The sequence below is a fragment of the Nesoenas mayeri genome (genome assembly GCF_963082525.1).
Source record: "Nesoenas mayeri genome assembly, chromosome: 2".
Classification (NCBI taxonomy): domain Eukaryota; kingdom Metazoa; phylum Chordata; class Aves; order Columbiformes; family Columbidae; genus Nesoenas; species Nesoenas mayeri.
The window spans coordinates 13,978,251-14,004,376 of NC_137543.1; the positions used below are offsets into that span (position 1 = coordinate 13,978,251).

General features: G+C 40.3%; 1 protein-coding gene across 1 annotated transcript; it reads right to left on the minus strand.

Annotated features, from left to right (window-relative positions):
* Positions 1-1,449: 1,449 nt before the first annotated feature.
* Positions 1,450-25,961, minus strand: TBC1D31 (TBC1 domain family member 31; the record flags this gene model as incomplete). Its single annotated transcript, XM_080339431.1, has 22 exons — positions 1,450-1,595; positions 2,731-2,847; positions 3,702-3,852; positions 4,461-4,655; positions 5,623-5,763; positions 7,507-7,599; positions 8,114-8,249; positions 9,393-9,545; positions 10,803-11,035; positions 13,012-13,191; positions 13,787-13,920; positions 14,912-15,045; positions 15,316-15,462; positions 15,565-15,644; positions 16,489-16,665; positions 17,861-18,061; positions 18,289-18,448; positions 18,864-19,015; positions 21,304-21,482; positions 23,344-23,459; positions 24,010-24,156; positions 25,885-25,961. 22 exons carry the CDS (start codon positions 25,959-25,961, stop codon positions 1,450-1,452), a joined length of 3,249 nt encoding a protein of 1,082 aa, XP_080195557.1.
* Between the last annotated feature and the right edge of the window lie 165 nt (positions 25,962-26,126).

Sequence of the window (26,126 nt, forward strand, 5' to 3'; positions counted from 1 at the left end):
AACCCGACGTGCCGGATCGCGCCCTGTCAGCGCCGGCCGGGGCCTCCGTGTGGGCCGGCCGGGCCAGCGTTGCCACCTCGGGTCGCAACAGGCTCAACCGCTGTCCCACACGGCCCCACCCAGGCCACCCAGGCTGTCACTACGGGGTCCCACACGGGGCCCCTACGCGGCCACTGCGGGGCCCTCCGGCAGGGACCCCGCTAGAGCAGCCTGAGGAAGGGCCGGGACACGGGCGGGCTCAGGCGGCCGCCGGGCAGCGGCCGGGGCGGGAGGCGGGACGGGCAGCGCCGAGAGGCGGCCTGGAAGGCCTTCACACAGCCGCCTCGTTAGCGCAGTAGGTAGCGCGTCAGTCTCATAATCTGAAGGTCGTGAGTTCGATCCTCACACGGGGCAAAGGCGGGCAGCTCTTTTTCTTCCCGGTCCGCGGGAGCGGCGGGACGAGCCTCCCGCGCAGCTCCCGCGGCCCCTCCGCGACCCGCGCAGCCCACACAACCGCCCCGGCTGCGGCGGAACCGGGGCCGGCGGGTCCTGCAGCCCCAGCCGTGGGCAGGGCAGCGGCTCTGCTGCTGGGACCGCGCTGGGTTACACATGTGCACCGTGCGAGGGTTTAATGAACCGCACGTGCACTCACATCTGGATGAGGTGCTTCCCAACAACTTCGTGGGTTTTTCTTTTTAAATATAGAAATAACCACAAGTAAACTCCCAGACAGTCATCAGAACAAGGCTCTTTTCTCATCTACTCCCTTCTGCCTCCCTGAGATGATCTTTGCCTGTTGTGATTTTCTCCTCTTGGAAAGGAACGATGCTTCTTCCCCACACTGCCATGAATTTGTGTGGATCCCCATCGCTACTGATGTGCCTAGTTCTAGATGCTGAGGACACTAACATGACAGGCACTGAAAATCAGCCTAGTAGCACAAAAATGATTATTTAGATCCTCTGTCCCCTTTATCATTACATGTACCTGCTGATATGTATAATGACTATATATGTATCTCCAGCAATGGAGCTTCCACAGCCTCTCTGGGTCTCGGTGTTCAACTCCCAAGCGAAAGGATTTTTTTTCTCTAATTGCTAATTTCCCTGCTGCAACTTGTAGAATCCACTTATACATCCCTGACAAAACTGACATTTTAACAGTGGTTTGTTTCTTCAAGTCATGGCATTCACCAAAACAGAAAAGTACACAAATACTGCAAGTGCAAGAACTTAATGGTAAAAACTGAGTTTATTTTAGAATTTAAAGAAGTATTGCAGTTACCAGAAAATAATGAGAAGGTTACAAACAACACACATTTTTCTAGCTAGAATTTTATTTTTATATAAAAATACTTTCAAAGACCTTTTTAATAAACAATCTATGATCAGTCCTTGATCACGCTGTACATATTTAGCATTTTACTGATTAATAATTTGAAAGTACAGATGAGGTCCAGAGCAAACCACCTCAAGGTGTCCACTTTGTAGCTTGGAAACGTGTTGGAGGCCGCCCAGCTCGAGCCTGAGCGCTGAGCTTCTGCCGGAGCCGCCGCACTTCTGCCATCAGCTCCCGCTCCCGGCATGCCAGCTCTTCTCCTCTTCTGTCTAAAGACACTGAAGTGCAAGAAACTCAACACTTAATACTGCAACTAACAGTCTTCCATAAATATCGCGAATGTTTCTTGGAAAATTGATACTTCCTGCATAGAAACGTGATGTTTTGTTGGTACCACTGTATGCAAGACAGCCCTAAGACCCGTAGCAGTAAAGAACAACTCCTCCTAAATGCTTTGAAAGCAGTACCGGTGTTTTGTGAAGGGTCAGATGCTGATGGGTTGCTATGTGCTGGAGCACAAATCTTGTGAGGAGCGGCTGAGGGAACTGGGGCTGTTCAGCCTGGAGAAAAGGAGGCTGAGGGGAGACCTTATCGCTGTCTACAACTACCTGAAAGTAGCATGGAGGGGGTTGGTCTCTTCTCCCAAGCAACAAGCAATAGGACAAGAGGAAATGGCCTCAAGTTGCACTAGGGGAGGTTTAGATTGGATATTAGGAAAAAATTATTCACAGAAAGAGTTGTCAGGTGTTGAACAGGCTGCCCAGCAAAGTAGTGGAGTCACCATCCATGGAGGGGTTTAGAAGGTGTTTAGATGAGGTTCTTAGGGACATGGTCTAGGGCCAGAGTGGGGTTATGGTTGGTCTCGATGATCCTGAGGGTCTCTTGCAACTGAAATGATTCTATGATAAATTCTATGGCAGGTGCATAGATACCCGTTTCCCATTGCATATGGTTTTGCACATATGATGCATGTGATTTTAAAATGTGCTTTTTCGCTGACCATAACAGCGAGGACAGCCCGGAGGAAATGATTACAGACTCATTCCTGACTATAATTCTCAGTAAGATTTTGATGGAAGACAGTTCTACATCTTGTCAACATCCCCAAATCATGCAAAACTACAAAGACAGAAATAGGACAGGTAAAATGATCAGGTCAGAATGAGATTACACTAGGCTGAGGTTTAATATGACCATTCTTACAATGTGACACGCTTCAGGCACTTCCTAGCTGTTCTGCCCTGGTAGTGAAGACATTTTTTCAGGTGTGAAATAGAATACAACAATAAACTCTTTTACTGTCCACTAAACTCCTACACAACTAATGATGACTCAATCAGACAGTGAGGTGTTCCAGTAACACTTCTGAAATTAAATGTGAAAGAAAGGAGAGTCCCAACGCTAGAAACTTACTGTGTGACGATGACCCTGATGCTGACAGATCATTCAGGCAGATGTTTCCAGACCTTGACACCTGCTGGAGTTCTGCCCCTCTATCTGGACATCTGGCCTTTAAATCACGCAGTCTCTCTGTGGGAAATGGAGAGAATTCTTTGTAAATTAAAACTGTTTAAATTTCTAGTGAATTTTTCTAGCTTGAGGTGAAACAGTTTTTCTCCAGGAAGCAGAACTGGAACAATCACTCACTCCAGCTAGTGGCAAGTACAATTTGCTCAGAATTAGAAGTCAATGTTTCTACTCTATGGGTCAAAGGTATGTATCACTGCACTTCATTTTAAGAAATTACAGCTACACACATGCTATTTCTTCCTGTATAATTAATCTCCTGACAAATGGGCCACTACGACTGTGTGGAATATGGCTGCTCCTACTTGAAGTTTCATGAGGAGACACCCATTTTAATAATTTGCTGTTGCAAATTACTCCATATTAAAAACATTAGGCAAATAAGAGCAAAGTCTGAAAAAGTTCACCCACAGGAATACTAATCTCCTGGTCTTATTACTGATCACTAATCTTGTGTGAGCCTTGCAGAGATGGGGGAATAGGAGAAATATCTGCAAAAACACACAAATCCAGCACTTGAGAAGGATGTATTGGCCAGTTCTGGAAGTGCAAAAATGTTTGTTTTTTTCCTGTGAACAAACTTGGCAAAGTGACTTTACCATCGGTTAAGCTGATCTAAACCTGTGCTCCTACCAAAAAAGCCATTTATATTGCCGCATCTGACAGATACCAAACCGAGAGTCCTTTCCAAGTCTGGCCTGATTCATTGGTTTCGTGAAAGGATTCTACCAAAAAGTACTTACTTAAAAGAATTAAGCTTAAGCTTATCCCTAATACTGGACACTCAGTTTGTATTCAGTTGCCAAATGCTTCATACCAACATCCACACAGGAGAATTGCATTATCCGCATGCTCACCAAAACAGCCATCTTCTCTTCGAAGCTTTTCAGTCAATTCCAAGGCCTCATTAATTTCATCTTCTAAAAACTGCTTCCTGTGCTCATCTGCAGCAGCAGCAGCTTTCTGTTTTTCTTCCAGTTGTGCTTTTTTCTGTATAACTTCTTCCCACTGTGCAAGAGAGATATTAAGCATATCCTCAACAGATGTGTTGCAAGGAAAAAGCAACAAGTAAAACAATCTAGATTATTACAGACTGAACTTCACCCTTAAATCATAATATATTTATTAAGCCGAGTGAATGTTTCTTTTGGAAAAATGTCTCATTCAAACACCTGGAGACAGGTAAAAGTCTTGGGTCAGAGGAAAAAAAAAATGAGAGGAACTTACAGAATTAAGAATAAGCTGTGCTAAGCCTAAAATCATAGAATCATTTTGGTTGGAAGAGACGCTCAAGATCATCGAGTCCAACCACAGCCTAACTCTGGCACCAAACTACATCCCTAAGAACCTTGTCCAAACGCCTTTTAGACACCCCCAGGGATGGTGACTCCACCACTTCCCTGGGCAGCCTGTCCCAGTGCCTGACAACCCTCCCCAAAAAGAATTTTTTCCTAATATCCTCACAGATTTGCTTCTAGAAACTTCCAGTCAAAACAGGAAAGGAGATTCCTAACAAAATATTTCAATACCTTTCAGATTTATGCTCTACCATGTCATGGGCAAAAGACAGCTACACTTGTGCCAGTTCCACTTAGAAAAAGAAATAATGCAAATACCTTTTTTTCTTCTGCCTCCCTCATGGCATTCAGCAGTTCAGCTTCTTTCACCCTGTTGTCGTGCAGGAGCTTGGCGATCTCTTCGTAATGCTTCTCGCGGTCCTGATCATCACATCTTAGTTTATGCAATGCTTGCAGCCTCCAGTCGGTGCCAACGCATTTCTGCTCTGCTTTGGCTAAATTTTCTTCAGACACCTAATAAAACATCTTTCTTACCAGGGATCCGTTTACTCTAGTTCACTGACGTACAGATAAGGTAAGATGAACTGAAGCATCCTCCAGTCTGGGAGACCGCACCTGCAGTGCCCTTCATCACAGCGGGCTGTCTCCTCTACCAGGGCTTTCTTCTGCTTCTCCATCCTTCTTATTCCTTCCCTTACTGAGGCTCTTTTTTTAATATCTTTTGGAAAGAGACATCGACTCTCTCCATGATTTGGGGGATTTTGCTTTCCTAGCATGGATTTAATATGATTTACAGGTGCAATTAACATAAGATTGATACCTCGATTCCAATACTTCCACCCACATCCATCTGCTTCCAAAAATCGAAGGTTGTTTACAAAAATTCAGACCCATATGTTTATTTCTAGACAAAATATAAATGCAGATGCCAAGCATATGGGCAGTGGGTTAGCTGCAACTATTTTTCCAACTGTGCGGTTACAAGTTCTGAGCTTGAAAAGCTGAACAATTCCTAATGTCAAGCTATATGTTCATTACTGTGATCTAGAAGACAGCTGAATTTCCTGCCAAGTGCTACCAGCTGAAAGTTCCTTTGAGGTTTACTTTTGTTTTATTACGGTTACAAATAAAACATGTTCCTTAACAGGAAGATGACTTATTCTGAAAAGCACTTTTGAGTCTTGTGTGCCTTCTAAGTTCTGAAAAGTAATGAAAAGTTAATATTCACGGCAGCAGGCCCAAAGAATTTCAGCAGTACATAGCTGTTTGGACACTTCAGTCAGATTTTTGCAAACCTCAAAATTTTAAGCATACTATCATAATCGATTAATATAGGCATCTAGAAAATAGATCTCTTTAGAAAATATTTTCAGATTAACTTGAACTAGTTAATCTCAATTAAAATACTATTAACTACTACTACTTGAACTAGTTAGCATACTAATTCCCCCAAATATACGTTAAAATCCAATCATCTTACTATCTGAGCTTTCTGCTTTTCTTCTCTTTCTATTTCCATCAATCTCTGAACAAGATGATCTTCCTGATCCACCTTTCTTCGATGGGCATCCACCTTTTCTCTCATTTCCTTTGTAACTCCCTCTTGATCTTTGGTTAGATGCTGCGAAACACACAGACACAAATTATTGTTGCTAAGCTACTAACTCACATTTGTGATGTTGTTTCTTTAACATTTATTAACATTTCATTAAACTAGCCTTTGAATGTATCCACACATCTCATCCCACTACATATTATAGATGTCCAGAAAGTGATAGTCCCCAAGTTTTCTCCACTTGGAATTACACTAAGTCTGAGTCATCACAGTGGTCTCACAGGTTAATACTGAAGTAATTCCATTCCCTGGATTACAGTGGAGCATAAAAGCAGAATTCCAACTTAAATGAATTAGATTCATCATGAAAATATTCTGCACTTTTATGGCACATTTTAGCCAAAACCTAAAAACATTTCACAAACATAAATCACGTTTCATGGTACAAGGACTTACAATAAACACATAAGCAGCTGGAATGCAGAGATGATTTGCCCAACTAGTATAAATCACCAGTAGACCTAGAAATACAATTTTAACTCTCACCACCTTTACTTCACATTCATCAGGAAGGACACATCTACAGGTTTCTGCAGAAGACAGAACCCCTTCCCAGGCCTGCGGCAATCTGCTGAGCTGTGCCAGCAGGGCACTGAGGCAAAGTTAACACACGTGGCCTTCTAAGCTTGAATAGAGCCCCTCACTGACCACAGTAAAACAGCCAGTCCGGAGCATGGCAGGGAAAGCCTTTCTACATAAGCTCTTGTAGATGGACATTTATCCTCAGTTAAAGAATCGCTGCCTTTCTAGCCTAAAGAGGATGATTGCTGTAGAATTAGTTCCCTTAAACAGCTGACTTTACATGTACAGGAACGCAAATGAGCTCGGCCTGGTTTGTACTGTGTAGTCACAACACATCTGGCTATGTATTTAATAAAGAAATGCTAAAAGAAATTTAACCCAGTTATGCTTAGCATGGCTTATAAAAAGTCTACAGCCAAAAGCTTCAAAAAGCAGACACATGCTTCAAAATCAGGGTTAGCTCTCTGGATGTCCACTGCTGCTTGCATTCAATCGGATCTGCACATACACAAGATGGGCATATGTAGCTGTGATTTCTAAACACTTAGTTTACTATTTCTAATCGAAACGGACATTACTAAAGCCTTCCGTTGGCAGCCTTGCTTTTCAGTCATTTATAAAAGTTATTTATAAAAATTAACTCATAATTAACTTTAAGCAGTATTATTGATTAAAACCCTTTATTACTGAACAGTGATCTTTCTCATTTATAAGTCAATCATCTGAGAAAGGAATTGCACATTCCCCACGAACCATCCATTCCTTTTTGGTTAAAGATGTTGTTGGCAATTAGACATTTTTTCATCAACTACACCAATCTGCTATACTGTTCTTTCCAGAAAATGCAGATATATCTGGATATCACAGATGAAAAGGTGGGAGTTTCTGGGATGAGGAACATATTGCAACAGACTTATTTCTTATTTACACATTTTCGCTTCTCTCAGCCAGCTGAGCACACAGCTAAACCCTGCAGAAACCAAACGATACCTCTGCATAGGAGAAGAAAGTGGCGAGGATACAGGTATTTTCTCACAGAAAAACAGGCAACAGTGAGTTCTACTAATGCTTTTATCAATAGAGGGCGTATTGTAAAACAGATATCAGAGAGGAAAAAAAAAAAGGCCTTTTTCTCACAAAGTCCGGTTGAAAGAACACAACTGAATCTGAGAACTGCAACGGATGAACCACTAAGTATCAACATCTGTATAGTTCCCTAGTAATTACCTGTTCAAAAAGCTGTCTTTGTGATTCAAGTTCCATCCGTCGTACCTCTACATCTTGAAGAGCAGCAGCTGTTTCCTGCTCTCTCATGGATGCCTTGAGGAGAAGAGAAACACATGAACATACAGCAAAAGAGAAATTCTCCCTTAGAAAAGTTTATATCAAGCAGAATGTCCAAAACCCCAAGCCACACCCTGCTTCTAAAATCTAGTTAACCCTCTGTCATACCACAAATAATGGAAAGTATGGCCACTGTGATGGCCCTCAATTCATGGCAGAGTGAATTTGTGATCTGGACATACAGCCCACAGACAGCTGAGAATTCACTAGTCCTTTAAGAAGCTCATCACGTTTTTGAACGCTGCCAATATACAGATGAATTTGGCTTTTCTCAGGAATTTTGCCAGTTAAAGCAAGCCAGTGGTACATACTAATTGCCAAACAAAGTGTTAAATTATGCAATTACCACTTAAATCAGTCCATCTCCTGCTAAACACACCTCTGGGCTCACAAATCACAGTATATCAACTGAAATTTTAGTTATGCATTTTTGCTTGCTTATTTTCACTTATAAACATTCAAGAAAAGAATTGCTTGAGCAATACTCAGCCTTTCTCGCTATTTCGTCGTCAAGACGTTTCAGTTCTATTTGACGCTGATCTTGCTGGTATTTCAGAAAACGCCTTCTTGAAGCATCCAGAAATTGTAATTCCTTTACTTTCAGCTCTCTTCTCGCAGCAGCTAGTCTTCAAAGCCAAAACAAATAGAAACAAGGGAATGTGTATATCCAAGAAGTAAGTACCAAAGAGCAAACTTGCACTGCAGTTATCCATCAGTTATTATGAGCTAATCTTTAACTTATAAAGCTTAGGAGAGTTGCTTAATTCTTGTAGATGACCCAGTTTTCATTTTCAAGACAAAATTAAATTCTCAGACACACAGATACCATCTAATGGCAGTGTCACTAAATTAAGCTTTGAAGTGCTCTGTTACTGTTCTATTTTAATAAGTACTAGTTTACTATCGCAATGATCCAGAACTGAAAACTATTCCTTAGAATAATTGCCATTACTTCTTTCTGCACAAAATTAGTCCTAAGTTTATCTGGAAAATACCAAACCCTTTCACGGAGCAAAATCACAGACTCAAGAATTAAGTTTGCAAAGAAAGGCTCACTGCCCTCTTTAAAAAAAACCCGAAGAACTTATTCTATAGGCTACAGAGGTTTAAGAGAAGTGCCTGTAGATGTGGTGCTTGGGGACACGGTTTAGTGGTGGACTTGGTAGCATTAGTTTAACGGTTGGACTCAATGATCTTAAGGGTCTTTTCCAACTTAAATGATTCTATGATTATTTGTAGTTGATCTAAAAAAACTATGGAGATGTTGAAATTCTCTTAAACCTTCACAACTGCGAAATGTACAAACTAACAGTTCAGCTTCAGTACTATCACAGCTATTTCCTCAGCAACTGATATATAAAGCAGTCTTTTCCCTAAATCCACCACAAATACAAGAATGTGTAAAGTCACTGATACCGTGACTTCTGTTTGCAGTGTGAGTCTGACCACAGCGCAAGCCTGAAGTCTCAGTGTGCAAACACACAGCAATTGACTGTTTAAGAGCATTCACAATCCAAAGAGATCAGACAAAAGGCTGGGAGCTGAGACAAAAAAATGAAATGACTTGGCCTCTAATCTGCTGTATTCCCACAGGCAAGGCAGTAATACAACCCAGATCACTTCATTCCCACACCAAAATCTGACCCTCTAGACCACACTGTTTTCCCACATTACAATTTATACAAATTAGCGGCTATTTCTCCTTTACTCATGGTCAGAAATGTAATAACAGGATATGGTAGCCAGGTCCCTAATGCTTCTTATAATACCTCTGCCTCTGTTCTGCCAGCTTCTCTTCTTCTTCCAGTAGGATTTTTCGCCTCTGTTCTTCAGCTTCCCGAAATAATTCCTGCTTTCGATACCAGGCTTCTTCTTCTGCTTTCCGCTCCTGTGCTTTAGCTTCTAATTCATGCGCTAATTGTCTAAAGGGAAGGAGAGCACATGTTAATAATGCAAGCCAAGTATTAAGAAATTACTTGATTACTTAGAAATGGGTGACTGCACTAGCAAAGACCTGCTGAATTACAATGTGAAAGAGTGTGGCATCCCCTTTATGTATAGATAAAGTAGGCGAGGAAGAGTTACAATGCTGACTGTTACAGACAACAGGGCATTTCAGATGAGCGCAAATATTTTCTTCCTCACATTCTTAATAAAAACTAGTCTCTAAAGGTGCCCTGGCATCATGGTACGCACTGATTTCAACAGTGAGCTGGGAACTCTTGGCCCTTCACAAAGATGGTCACTACAAGGTCAATGGGGGTTAGGCTCTGACTTAGCTTTCAGGTTGGAAGACTTGCAGACCAATATTTTCTGTGAATTAACAGACTTTTTTTTTTTTTAAGATAAAGAATAACAATTTAACTTTAAAATGTATTGTCCTGGTTTTGCTAAAAACAAGTTTCTCTTTTAGTGAATTTACTTGTCAGCTAAAGCCTTCTTATTAGCTGCATTTTCCTGAAAAGCCAGATACATGCTTTGGTAAACATAGCAATGGAATGCAAGGTCACTGATAAGGATGGATGTACATCCTGCGAGAGGGGCAATGAGAAACAGGTGGCCAAAAACTGGCTAAGTATTACACCCCATTCATCTGATACTTCATATAAAAGTGGGAGATCACAAGGATCTCGTCCCTTTTCCTTATGGCTGACATTAGGAGAGGACTTTGTGAGTCGTCTCTGTGAACTGAGGCCTAGTGACAGACTGAATCCAGTTCCGGTTGGCTGCAGAGTCCAGTCCAGGACTTCGGGTGCCAGCCCTACATCTGCCGGAGCAGTTGCTGGGACTTTCAAGATTGGTTTTGTGTATTTTTGTATTATTTTCTCTGTTTTTATTATTAGCATTAGTAAAACATTTTAAATTTTTCCTTCTCCCTTCTCTCTGCCCTTCTTTCCCTCCCATCCTTAGTGGGAAGGAGGGAGAGGGAGGGGCTAAAGGGGGAGAGGTGGGGAGAGGGGGCAAACAATACATCTGCCACAGTTTTATTGTCACCCTGCAATCAAACCTCGACATGTGTCAAATCAAATAACATCTTAACCTTTAGCAGCTATTTAAAGTAATCTTCCTGAATTTTCTTAATCATCTCTCTTTGCAACATACACATTACAACAGGAAAAGGCAACTGTGTCCACCTGTCCCTCCAAGTCTGATACTGTCTTCAACTTTCCCAGCAATACCTTTCTCGTAAGTATTCAATTTCATCCTGCCTGATCCTCTCCCGTTCCTGGGTTTGATAATCCACAATGAACTCAGGATATTTATTAAATACAGGATACTGTCCTTTTGTAAGTGGTATGAAGTCATCAAGCATACGTTGTGGATGGATATCTAATGGTGTAGCCTCCATTAGATGATAAGCTTCCTTAATCACGACGTTGATGTCCAGGTTGTTACGATGATGAAAGAAATACTGTAAGAGACATGCTTCCAATTACATTCTACAGAAGATTAAGTCAGTTTTTAGTATACCTGTTTCAGAATAATAAGGTAAATTAGCAAGATCTATATTCCAAAAGTTGATTTTAAAATGGATTATTAAGTTAGCCCTACTAATTAGTAAAATATCACCAGCTCAAATGACTTGACCCAAACCTCTTCAAGTTCTACAAGGATGTTCTGGTTCTTTTCCTAATCTTCAAATGGCAGTTATGTGACGGATCTGGAAAGCTAGGTGTGAATTCAGAGTGTCCAACTGCCCACACAGGCACTCCTACCACTAGATAAACCTCCCTCGTCTTCTGGTGTTCAAACACGCAGCTTGGAAGCTCCTCTTCCTGAAGGACTATTCTTCCTGTCAAAGATCTTATTCAACAAGAAAATCTTTAAATTCATAATTATTAAATGTAGCAATAATGTTGTCTGCTTGATGTCTCTCAAACTGACTGTTCACAACCACATTTTCAAGGTGGAACCCTTTGTTTGACTACAGAGATATTTTTATATGGGGAAAAACTCCTCCTCCCATGGAAGGATAAACATAAGGAAACATCATCCTTCAGCTTCAGAGATAATAATATGGCCTAATTTTGCAAATCCAAGAGCAAAATAATGAAACAAGGTGACAGAATGACTGTGTCTTGTCTCCACAAGCAGAAGTCCATATTAGATCCCCAAAAAAGAGGCAGAATTATTTTGTGCTTGATCACAGAATCATAGAACAGTTTGTGTGGGACGGGACCTTCAGAGCTCATCTAGTCCAACCCCCTGCAATGAGCAGGGACATCATCACCCAGATCAGGTTGCTCAGAGCCCCGTCCAGCCTGGCCTTGAATGTCTCCAGGGATGGGGCATCTATCACCTCTCTGGGCAACCTGGACCAGTGTTTCACCACTTTCATTGTAAAAAATTTCTTCCTCATGTCTAACCTGCATCTACCCTTCCTTTAGTTTTAAACCATTAACCCTTGTCCTGTTGTAACACATCCTGCTAAAAAAATCTGTCCCCATCTTTCTTATAGGCCCCATTTAAGTACTGAAAGCCCACAATAAGGTCTCCCTGGAGCCTTTTCTTCTCCAGGCTGAACAAGCCCAACTCTCAACCTGTCCTCACAGCAGAGCTGTGTGGGCTCCTCTGGCCCCTCTCCAACAGGTCCATGTCTGTCCTGTGCTGAGGGCTCCAGCACTGGACACAGGACTCCAGGTGGGGTCTCACCAGAACAGAGCAAAGGGGCAGAATCACCTCCCTCAACCTGCTGACCACATGCCTTTTGATGCAGTCCAGAATACGATTGGCCTTTTGGGCTGCAAGTGCACATTGCTGGCTCATATCCAGCTTTTCATCCACCAGTACCCCCAAGTCCTTCTCCATAGGGCTGTTCTCCATCCCTTCATCCCCCAGCCTGTACTGATACCAGGGGTTACCCTGACCAAGGTGCAGGACCTTGCATTTGGCCTGTTGAACCTCATGAGGTTCACAGGGGCCCACTTCTCGAGCTTGTCCAGGTCCCTTTGGATGGCATCCTGTCCCTTGGGCACATCAACTGCACCACTCAGCTTGATGTCATCTGTGAACTTGCTTAGAGTGCACTCAATCCCACTGTCTATGTCACTGATGAAGATATTAAACAGTACTGGTCCCAGTATGGACCTCCGAGGGACGCCACTTCTCACCAGTGTCCATCCAGATATTGATGAACTATTGACTTTTACAAAATGGCTTTCAGTAGCATTAGAAAGCTTATGAAAGATTTTAAACATTTTCTTGCATGAAACTGCAGGATGTTGTTCAATATTTACTCATTTATTGTATATTTGTCAAGTACTAGGTAATGTTCAGAAATGTAATAATGGAACATCTCCTTCTCATCCCTGTAGCAACAAATACCATGTTTTATACACCTCTGCAGGTACACTTTCATATGACCGACCTAAATATGAAGATGTTTACCTCAAAATCCGCTGTTTGGTTACAGTGAAGTAAGGGAGCTCTGGAACATATAATATAGGCAACAGCAACCATTAGAAAGTACGAAGGATGGTTTGAGAATATATTGTCAAAGACTTTCAGCCATTCTTCTCTTGTTAGAACCTCAGAGAACAGCGTTTCTAGGAGAGGCCATGCGTAAACCTACATCATTTGAGCAAATTCACAAAATAATCCATTAATACAATTTTACCATTCATTTTAGAGAAATAATATGACATTTTCTTGCTTTATATCAAGAGTCTATTGATATATGAAAGAAGCAGTAACTAAATCAGAATATTTGAAGTTAAGTTTTATCACCCACTATAAACATTCAAAATGAATATGGAGTGATTATAAATATATTTCTTATTTCAGTGGATGTCTAAATCTTGTGTTTAGATTTGTGAAGCTAAAATCATCCCTAACGATGAACAGAGATTACAAAATTAATTAATCACACCTATGTCTACTTAAAAAAAATATAAGTACATTTATAATTTGATGAGTAAATATTCAAGCAAAGTAAACTTGAAAGCAAAGGACTTCTAAGAACTACAGTGGCACGTATGTGAGATTTATGATCACAGAAAAGGAAAAGCTGCAGGAAACTAAGAATACATTCTTTACACTCCTGTACCATTCGTTGTTATTTAATGAAACCTCCTCCCGCAAAGAATTATGTCAAAATAAAGGACCAGTGCACTGCCAAACACTGTAGTGATATTTTATATGTGAAAGTTGGCTAGAATATTACCTGTGAAGTCACACTGTATTTTATTAAATGCTGAAGAAGTTCTTTGTCATGATGTGCCAAAACATTTTCCATCATACTAAGGACATTAACTGGAGGATTGGGAAAATACTCAAACCAGTGCTGACAAAAATTAACTGAAAGAGAATAAAAAAGCCCAACACAATCCACTGTAATCGAGTGACAGATTCTCAACAACCTTAAGGTTCAGTTACAAAGGCTATGAATTTCAGAGGTAATTTTAGGCAGCAAAGCCTATTTAGGATATTCCCATCTCTCCTTTCCTAGCATTTATTCCCCAACCATTCCCACAGTACCCTGCTCCTCCAGCTGCACTGGCATGAGTGTTTGTGTCAGTACACTGTGAACCAGACTGGGGAACTAATCTGGCTCAAACATAAAATGAAGAAGTCTGTGTGCTGTGGGACTAAGCAGTTGGAGGCAGATGGGAACACTTAAAACTGGTATTTCTGTCTCATGAAACTGCAGCTTGTATCAAGTAATTTTTAACGTACTAAGAATAATTTCTGTAAACTTGGATACTTATTCACTAACAGCATGTGTTTGCAAAGTGGGTATGTGTGCTTGGCAGCACATATCTTCTGTAGACTGAGTAGCAGCTGCAACAACTAATTTAAGTGTAAAACACTTTAATTTAGAATGTTTCTTCAGAAGACAGCCATAGCCAACTTTCAGCCAAATGTCTAATTTTGAGTTACCACATGCTTAGGACAACTAAACACAGTGAAACTTCAAAAGAGATCATTCCCTTTTGACTGGGAGTGGGTGAGGGGGTGAGTGTGACCGCTTATCCCATTTCTCAGAGATTTTAGTTATTATGATACTATTATGCTAGATACATTTGTCTTTGCTGATTAGACTTTATGAAAACAAATGCTAACTTTCTGCTAGAAACACTGCAAAAGGAAGTCTAATATCTTCCTTTACCTATAAGCTGTTTTTTGTTTTAAGCATACAGTTGTTACATATTAATTCTAGCAACACCTTTAAAAGAGAGCTTGGTGACCTGTTAGGAAATACCTCATTAATTTCATCAGGGAAATCTCTTTTGCACGGGAAAGCTTAAACACATTGCAGCATACTTGAGTTTTTAGAATCATTGCTTACCTACTACTGTAGCAACAACTTCAAAGCAGATGAGCTGGTTGTTCTGGAATAACTTTACAAATGGGAATGCTAGCAAAGGAATATAAGGCGTCTCAGCAAAGATAGCAGACCAGTGAGCTAGAGCTGACAAGGTCCTATAGGGAAAGGCAAACAAAGGCTTAGAAAACATTGATTCAAAACCAAACAAAAATATAATGCGCATTTTAGAACTACAACATAGAAAGACTGTAAACTTCAAAACACATGCAGGATTGTGTAAGTTATAACAACAAACCTGCATGAGGGCACTACTATTTCATTTCAGAATTTTCCTTACAGCTGATTCCAGCTATTAGATACATTTCAGATGACTATCTGAAAAGAAAAGTCTATAATATTTAAATAAATATAAATCTATATTTTACCTCTGTAAAACTCTTAGTAGTTTCCTACTTTTTATGGGATACTCATTTTGAATATTCACAAATGCGCTGTGGGTACCTTTATCTATTAGGCTACTGAATGCCAGGTGGTTTTCAGGAAGTTGTAATAAGGAACGCCAAACAAACATCCTGCAATTAAAATGCAGAATTAGTCAAGCAACTTCTCTTTCATAGGCCAGTAAACACAAGCAATTTCATTTTGTGCAAGCATGAACATGCACACAAACATACCTGTACTTTGCTGGATATTCTCCAAAGCCTTTCAATAAGGCCCGCAGACGTTTCTTGTTTAATCCACCTGGCAATTCGTTCTACAAAATAGGGGATCAACAATAAATGTAAGCATTTGTCTTTCATAAGCTATTTCCTTGCACTCTTGATTTATGATATTAGCTAAATACTGAAGTTCCTAACATAATATTTAAAAAAATATTAAAATATAAACCGTGCACTGCCATAGGTTACATAATCCTAGGTATTTCAACAACAAAAAAGATAATTCAAAAATCATTCACCTACTGAACTCAAAGAACAGCTGTCATTGATTCCAGCCAGAAGCAAATCAGACCCTAACTGATTAAACTATAGATAATTAAATGATGGATATGGCCAAACCATAAAGAATATTGACATAAGAAGCAGATCATATAGTATGAATGTTACAGGTGGGTATATAGACATATGTGTATATATGTGTGTGTGTGTGCATATATGAGAGTACATATGAGATGCGAGATAAAGACAGAGAGAAGATGGCACAGTGATGACAAGGGAAATAAATGTAACAGTAATGCATGTTCTAAATAATAAATCAAAATCGAAATGGCTTCTAGGCAGACATTTTAGAGGTGCCAGTTTGCTAACAGGGAAGCAGATCAGATTTAGCAAATATTCAAATGTGTCACAAGTTGCTTGAACAACTTCAGAGATACCTCAAGCTGACTGGAAGCAGTTCTGTCTGTGTCACAAAATTCTGGAGTATGGACTAAACTGAGAAAGGAAACAGTACTAAAACTCCCTCGATCTCCTCTCTGCTCAAACATCCAAGTGAATCAGTGTCTGAAGTTATTCTTCAAAGTAAGTGGCTAACTATTTTTTGCAACAAAATTTAAATGCTGAAGACTGGAGAACAAAATATTCGCAACTTTCTCCTACCTCTTTGTTTTCAAGCGATGTGTTTGGTGGCAGTTTCAGCAATCTGGTTTGAATTTTGCTTGCTTTAGATTTCCAAGGATGCTCTGGCCTTCCTGAAGTCACTCTCATTGTCAGTTTATTTCCCTCTGTTGTGGACTTGGACCCATTGTCTACTACTTTGAATGTGGGTGGTGGAGGCTAATATTAAGTGAAAATACCTCAGTTAACACCTCATAAGACAGATTAAATAACACTATAATTCGATGTTTATTTTATCTGCCATATATTTGAGTTTGACTTTCATAGCAAAAAGAACAGAGACATATTTATAAATAAATATATATGGGCTGTATACTCCTGAACAAGTATGCCATTGAATAAAATTGTTGTAATTAACTAGAAAGGCTGTGAGAAGGTTTATGTAACTTCCAAACCAGTTCAAACATCATGTTATTTCCTTGTTTAGCAAACACTAAAATATAACTGGGATGGTATAAATGTGTATCATGTACTGTTCAGGTTATTTACTTTCCTGTGTTTCTCAGTGTCAGTACCATATTTTGCATTTCTATAGCACCAGTTAAAAATAATACAAAAGACCTTTACAAGCTTTAATTAGTCTTCAGTGTCAGGGAGGTATTAATTCAGTGTCGGTGATTGGGAAAGCAAGTAACAAAGTGGACGTCCCAGTTCATGTCAAACCGGCAGCAAAAGTGCCAATGGAATGCACGTGTGACATCTTTACACATCCTTCCTCAGCTTCAACTCCGTCATTATCCAAAGGTGGTTACTGTTTACTTCAAAGACATGGTGATTAAAGATACATGGAATTCTGGATTTAGAAACCCGACTCTCATTAATAAATTACTTTAATAAAATAAGAACCGGTATTTAGAATGTTTGTTATTATATTTAGGAAGGATTAGGAGTATGATTGTGCCATAATGATGGATGCTGGTATCCAGTAACACAGTAAGAAGAACAAAATCACAGTAACAAAAACACCATTCATGCCTGCAGTTTAAGATGGCATCAGCTGCAACATGTTTCCCATAGGAAATGGAACAGAAGTAGCACAATTATCCTGTTTCCATTTCCCCCAAAACGTCATTACAAAGAGAAATTGGTCCATACAAATTGCTTTAGAAAGAAATAACATGCCCCCCTCCTTCCAACACCAGAAACACCGTGATACATATACCTTAAAAACATCATATTACCTGACCAGTTGGAGTAACTATGAAAGGAACTCTACAAACCATTTTTAATTTATTTGTAGTGTTAAATACAGCACTACAACACATCTGCAAACTACTGCTGATACAAATGTTACATAGACAAGTATCAACTTACTGGGATTTACTGCTGTTTTAAGAAATGTAAAACACTCTACCTTATTTTCTTCTTGAGTCAAAGCCTGGACACTGTATAAATTAAGGCTACCATTTTCCATTACTGATGCAATATACCATCCATTGGGGCTAATCGCTGCTGTACTTATTCCCTCTTCATGACTCCCAATGTTAAAAAGAAGTTTGCATGTTTCTATATGGATAAATCGCATAATATTATCTTGACTTAACACTCCAAGGACCTATAAATTAAAAGAATTAATCAGTTAATATTGTCAACGTGAAACAAAGAGGTATACTGAACTCAGATATGACATTCCATTAAGCCAATGGAGCAACTGAGCAAACATTTAGCACAGTAATTTCCTTTTGTATGGTACATGCCCATATACCCAGTGTCCCCCAAACGTCCTCAAATTATGTGTGTTGAATCAGCTCATCCAGTCTTAAGCTTTGTGAGAAAACTCACCTGATTGGAACCCCCATCAAAACTGTCTGGGAGGAATTCCAGGTGACGGACGGCTCGTACTTTTGCAGGCATCTGGATTATACGTATCAATTGCCTTGATTCTAAACACCATAAGTGAAGATGATTTGATTTTCCACCAGCGACAAAAATCCGGCCATCTCTGAATCACAGATGAGGGAAAGTTTCCATCAGAATACTATAATTTAACTTCGTGTTAGCTAAAAAGAGAAAGAGTGTACATTTCCTTTTATGCCCTCAAATCACATCTGAATCTGTCATTATTCCTGTAATACTCTCCTGAAAGAACAAAGTAACTACTAAATAATAAAACTGGTTTTTGTAAAGGATAGTTTAAACCTTATTTTAATGGTCATTAAAAATCAACTTATTTTATTTCAACTGCTATCAGACTGTAATAAAACCTGCTATTGATCTTTGCTGAAATTATCAGTTACAGCAGAGTTCAAAAGCTTATCATAGTATATAGCTCAATACTTCCATAAAACACTACAAATAAGGAAAGAAAACTACAATTTTTGTAGTTTGCCCTTAGAATGTTTAAAATAACAATTTACCTGGTTACTGCAAAGACCTTATAAAGTAATACAGAACCTTCTACAGGAGTTGGCAACCGGTATTTACAGTGAAGAGTATCAAATTCCCATGCAAAAACAGAATTATCTTTGAAACAGCTGATGATGGTGTTACTCAATGGAAGAAAAAAAACCTGGAAAAATATGGAAAAGAAAAAAAAAACGGATCATGTTGTCAAGGAAGTACCCTTTAAATTGGACCAAAGTGCATGACGGAATAAAATCCAGCAAGAAAGCAGGACAGGATGGTTATTGCTGTGTAATGTAGCTGCAGCACAAGGCTCAGAGCCCACAGGTCCCTTCCCTGTCACACCCCAGGCAGCCTTCTCTGCCTCACACCACTTCAGAACTCGTTGTACCTTCTGCTGAGCCAGTTTCAGTCACCAAAAAGACACAAATCTTTATCTGTGTTATTTTTATGACTGTTAAACTTCTTTTGGAGGTTTCTGAGGAGTGCCAGAGAGGATCACCAAATCATAGAATCATTTTGGTTGGAAGAGACCCTCAAGATCACCAAGACCAACCATAACCTAACACTGTCACTAAACTACGTCCCTAAGCACCTCATCTATATGTCTTTAAAACCCCTCCAAGGACGGTGACTCCACCACCTCCCTGGGCAGCCTGTTCCAGTGCTTTACAACCCTTTCTGTAAAGACATTTTTTCTAATATACGATCTGGATGTAACATAAATGGTAGGAATGTGAACCCTGGAGGAGGAGGGAATGGGAGACACAAATCAGAACTGCTCACTGAGCAACTGCTTGTTGCATCTTCTACAAACCAGCCTCAGCATTCGAGCAGTACCAAGAGCCTGAAAATGCACTCTATGAAGCATTCATCTTTAAACTCCTTAGTTTTCTGTACAACTATTAGAGGTAAAAAAATAACATAGAAAGTTTAGCAATGTATTCTCCAACTACGAAATGCAGATTTTACTGTGAAGATGAATGAAGATAAAGCCAAAAGGCCTGTAAATATATTTTTTCAGTTATTCTGAACATGTTTATGCGTAATCTCTTTTGATAAGAAAAAAAACCTGGATTCTTCACATTTTGGATGTCATCAGATACATTCTTGCTTAATGACAAGGAATTTGTTCAGACCAGAAGTTCTATTTTGGCAGCAGCACATGCAGATTCAGCAAATTCCCTGTACCTAAAATTTTGAAGGTTAAATTGAAAATGTCTTTTAGTATCTGAGCATTGAGGGACTACTGAAAGGACTCACTGGCTAAGATTTACAGTCAGTGCTACAAAGTTCAGAGTTTTGGTCTGAACAGTCTCTTGAGGCCTTGCAAATCTATAAATCCGGACATGTGTGATGGGATTCATCTTGCTGAACATTAGTGACTGAAAGCTGGATATTCAGGCCCAATTAGTCACTTGACGGTGAGCAAAAGTTACCTCTTTAAAGGGAAGACATGATAATTATCTTAGCAACATGCACAACACAGCAAGTTTAATAAAACAAATAAACAAGCAGAAATTTATGCATGATCTTCCATAGCAAGTGCTAGGTGACTGTTTCAGGCTGACAAAATTTCTGCCTGACCTAGAACGTGGTGAAGACACTCAAATGAGTAAGCCTTGTTCTCTGCAAAATCAGCATGGCTTTTGAGTGCTGATGTGAACTTTGGTTTGAAGTGGTGTTTGTAAGACTGTTCACTGCAGGGCAGCACGTGTGTAAGCAAAGCTCAAGAACTGTGTCAGTACGTGCTGTAGCACTTACGCCAAAGTTTGACATTTGGTGGCGCAGGCAGACCTGTTTAAAGCAGCATAAGGCTAAGGAAGATCTATTTAAACCACTCCCTGACATAAACATGTCATCCCTCTCATCCCCTGTGTTGTTCCAGTATGTGCAGAAAACCTAAGCAAAGAAACCATGAGGCTGAAAAGCAATAATTTCTTTTTGCTGAGTGACTTTTCAGCTTTGTTCGTTCCCACACTCAGCGCTCAGCATGCATAGAAAGAAGAGCAGCTTTGGAATAAGCAGCCAAATGAGGTAGGTGGTGGTGACTGAATTATGACACCAAAACTGTTTTCTTAACCACACCCTTAAATCCTAGTACCATTCAGGTTGGAATCAGTCTTTCTAAGTCTTTTGAGGCCACCCCCAGGTCAAAGCAGGGACAATCTAGAAGGCAGTTCAAATTTCCAGGTTAAACTGGGTTAGTCAAGGTCATATCCAACCAAGTTTTGAGTGTCTCTAAAGATGAGGATTCCTTAAAAGTTCCCAGCAGATCTCTGCAACTACTGAGTTGTGACTCCAGGGGCCCAGGCAATGCGATAGGAGGACAGTTAAGTAGATTGCCCAAAGAACATAGAAAAGATTCAGCTGTATTTTAAAAAACATTTTAAAGTACTGTGGTTTTAACACGGTTACTCCTTGTTCACCCTTTAGCAATTGCCCTTCACTCACCTTCTGTATACCCACAGACTGACGAACGTTCAGCTTCCTTTTTCTTTGAAATGTGTCCAAGTCCCACAGTTGTGCCGTATCGGTGGATGTGGTGATGGCGTACCTGCCTGAGCCGTGGATGGAGATGGAGGACACTGCAGAATCATGTCCCTTCATCCAACTAACAAGCTCTTTGGTTTCTGCAGGAGTTGATGGAAAAAAAGAAAAGGATATGAAAGCCATTCAACGTGAAACAACTACGACTTTAGACTTTATTGCCAACACTACGCTGTGAAAGAGACTTTTAGGTATACCTAGTATATGATCATTTACCATCACAGCCCAACAAATAAGTAACAAAGATGTCAGTCTTCATGCAGTTATTATACCTTAGAAAAACATAACCATCTCCTCAAGTAACAGATTTCATAAGTTATTCTCAGTTCTACACAGAAAGCCAACTTGCACAAACTTGTTTAATGTAGCCTAAGAATAAAGCTTAAAAAGTCATGACCACTGTGATCAGTTAAGTTCAGCATGCCTCGTAGGCAGATTATCCAATGTGAACACCTGCAGTAATCTCTACAAGTTGAGACTGAATGTTCTTGTTAGAACTCTCCACTTGTTTTGACTTGAGGACAATATGTACGAATGATTACTCAGCTGTTTATAGGTGCAAGAAAGATTCAATGACAACAGCCTGTGACTATAGGAAGGCACAGTCAGAAAGCAACACCTCATTAATTCTTTTAGAGTCCAAAACATTTTTATGCTGTGCACTAAGGAAATATTTCCACTGACTACATCATCTCCCACTTGTGACTGCACGACCACTAATCTTCCCTCAGCAAACAAACCGTACTTGTGGCAGATACACTATTTACATTGGGTACTTTGCCTGATAGCCCAGGGGCTGGTTCCAGCTGACCTGCCACTGTGGCACCAAGGATAGGAAATGGCTATAAAGCTGCTCATAAAGCCCAACAGTCAAACTTTCTGCTGTACTTTCAGAAAATCAAGTGCTTAAAGGTATTGTCACACGGTGGAATGACATGTGATTACAGGTTATGGCTTCTAAAGGAGGGACTGAGGTCACCAACCAAGTATTATCTAATACACCTCTAAAGATAGTTCACCCAATACTTAAGTGAAGAGCATTTATATTTTAAACCGTTCTTCAGTATGACTCGGTATCTGAGAACAGCATCATATAAACATGTAGAACTCTATTGAATAACTACGAAGATTCCTCTAAGTGCATCCCAAATCTAATTTGGGTCTTACTGTGCTTGAAAGGAGGAGAAAAGGCAGAGAATTTCAGACCCTAACTATGACTTTTCCTCTGTTTTGAGAAACAGTGTGTTACATTAAAAACTTGACTAATAATATACGACCCTCAAACTGCAGATGAGTGATTCCTAAGGCTTTTAAAAAATATTTAAATGCAGATGATGAGACACTAGAACTGCACTTTTTGATAGGTTAAAATTTATTTAGGAAGAATGAATTCTCAATGCCTTTCACCATTTAACTTCTAACAAGACAGAGACACACAGCTGGTCAATGAAGTTAATTTGTGATATAGCTTTTGAATAAGGATACAGACCTACTTGCATGCTCAAAAGTACTGTCAGTTCTTTTGGTATACATTGTCACTTTGTTCAAATACTTTACTGTAAATACAGTTAACAACTGGTTCAGTTGCAAACTAAGATACTGTTGACAGGTTTGGTTTGATTTTACATACAGCACCTCATTCTAAACAAATACGAAGAATTGCTTTAAAAAGGTAACGTATATAATTGGGATCCCGTGCTAGACTTCAGCTAAACAGGCACCTGTGTGACCCAGTGGGAAGAAAAAATTTGAAAAGCAAAGGGTTTTACCCACAGGACTATAATCCTTATGGGCCCAAACGGTGCGATTTTTGGGGAAGAACAGATGCCATGAAATACGCAATAGGATTTCCATCAAAAAACTTACAAAAAAATTGAGATTGAAACTAAAACGATACAGTTTTTTAGAACAATCCAGATAGTTAGCCTTTCAGTTTCCCCTTACCTGTATCAAAGCACTTGACGGAATTATCTGCCAAAGCCACCAGGAATTCTGTCTTTCTGCGAAGATTAAATGCCAAAGCAGTGCAAGCCTGCATGGTTCGCTGAACAAGGCTGAACCTATTTAAAAATATAAGTTCTCATTGAGTTTGGAAACTTTGGTTCATAATGTCAAGTGAAGTAATAACTTTATCAGTTTCAATATATTTCACTGAGAGAAAAAAATAACTCAAACCAAAGTAATAATATCTAATTATGATAAAGATATTAAAACTCAGTAGTGTAAAATTGAAAAGACTGATTAATATATTTCTGCGAAGGCCAATACTAGGTCTAATTTATTATAATTCATGGCTCATTATTAATTGATTGGTGTTGTTCAAGGAATAACTTTTTGTGCTAGTAGTTATTTAAGTTCTATGAAATTGTTGTCTGTTGAGCTTGGAGTTACAAACTACAGAGGTTTTGGAGCAAGTAAACTAATAAAGTAATAATTAGGGAGCCTAGAAGGGTTTGCATTTTCAGCTCTGATAAAACCAGTGTCTGTTCGTACATTCACGGAAAACTGAAGGTTAAAACTAGACCTGTGGCATGCTGTCCTGGCAAAGTGAATCCATGCATCTGAATGTTAAGACAATTAAAATGTCTTGCTAGAAATAAATGCTCTTACCTGTTCCCATTCAAGTCAAAAACATATATATTCCCTTGTTGGTCTCCAGCAAGTAGTGAATCTCCGGAAACATCAAAAGCCACATTCAGAAAACGTATCGCCTTTGAATGGTATCCTTTGACACTATGAATTATGTTTACTATAACTCTGTGAAGAAAGCAAGCAAGACAACCATGCTTAGAACTGCTTTATTATCACATATTTCTCCAAGATGCAGGATTAAAATGTTCCTAGCTTACGGTTTTACAATAGTAATCATTCATAGTGTTCTATGAAAAACCTTCTTCCATGAAAAATACATACTTCTAATACAAAAAATACACTAAACAAATGAAGTAATTCACTGTGTTGGAAGGTAGGAGACTTGTAAGGCAGAAAGGAGAAATCCACCATTCATGATCCTTTTATGTGGCTCATAGTTACCTGATTTTCAATTATATTAATGAATAACACTAACATAAACGCTGATGTATCATCTACCAATGTATCTGAAAGCCCAAGTCAGCACTCAGCAAGGAGCCTGGCTTTTCATTATCACTGTGAAGAAACACACTAGAAAACTGAGAAGCCATCAATTACTGTAAGAAATCATTTGGATTAGATTGCAGTGGGGGAAAAAACAGTTTTAATACCACTTCTTTCCAGAGTCTTAAAAAGCCTAAAGCAAGCCATTTCTATCATTATTCTCCAAGATATTATGCAACAAAAGTTGCCATTTTTTCACAGTCTATCCTTGTACCGCTCTGTTAGTATAAAATGGAGCTTGATGTAGAACAAGCCATAAGTGGAAGGCTTTTCCAGGAAGCAAGATATCAACATTTGGGAGATCTGCTAAACATGGATTTCTCAGATAGCAATGGGCTAAACTATTATTTTCTATCATCAGTTGGATGTAAATTTAGAGTCTAAAACTGTACAGAATATTGGCAGGTTGATTAAAGGCTGCAGGGCACTTGCAGAAGACTGTGACCATGGCTATATAAGACGCTGATTGCTATCTGAGCCAGCAATGCCAAGAGAGTAGAATAAGCAATCCAGCACCTACATGCAGCTGTTGGCGTATGTACAAAGTGTGAGTGAATCACAGAATGTTAGGGATTGGAAGGGACCTCAGAAGATCATCTAGTCTATGCAGCCATGGTACAGACTAAAGAACAAACTAATTTTACCTCAAACTGCTAATGCCATTTTTTTTCTGCAATGAAACGGAAGAGCCATAAAAATGAAATGAGAAAGATGTTAAGCTAATTTGTTTAAATTACAATTAAAATTTAGCAATGCTAGGATCTTTGGGTCATAAAACACACAAGCTATGATTTCTGATTCTAAATACACCCTGAGATGCGAGTACTTATCAGTGTCATTACAGCATCTCCCAGCCTTAACACTGCTCTCTGCCTTTCAAAAATTCCTTTGCCACTAAAATAACTCCGGAGAATAAAGTCGGGAGTTCACAGAGCTACATCCAGGTCCCCCACGACAAACACACTCCCCAGGCACTCCAAAGCAGCATTTAACATTTTAATTAAACTCTCTGGGAACTCATCTATGGTATTCTGCTCAATGCAATTAAAACAAATTAAAAAAAAGCTAAATGGGGAGAGTTGTCCAGACCCTTGCCCAGCCCAGGCATGAGCATCTCTGAGCATGCAGGTGTCACAGCCTCCCTGGGGACCCGCTCCACCTCCGTTATCCAACCGGGCATCCCCGGGCTGCACCTCCAGGCAGCAGGAGCTCAGCTGAGCCTCGGTTGTCCCTGTCCCACCTGCCCCCGGCCTGCCCGCTCCCTCCGCGGCTCAGCCCCGGCTGCGAGCTGAGGCGGCAGCGCTGCGCGGAGCCCGCCCTGCCCCGCCGTGACCCCTGCCCCGCCGTTACCCCCGCGGCGCCGCCAGGCCGGGCCTGCGGTGCCAGATGGGGCCGCGCTGGCGGCCGCCCAGGTCGCAGCTCTCCATCCTCAGCCCGGCGCCGCCGCTCCCGCGCCCGCCGCCTCCCCTCAGGGCTCCTCCAACGGCTCGCGCCGCCGCGGGGGCCGCAGCACGGATGGTACAGCCCGCTCCCGCTTCACCAATGGAAGGCACTAGGAAAGAGGCGAGCGCTCCCCCCCGCCTGCCGGAGAA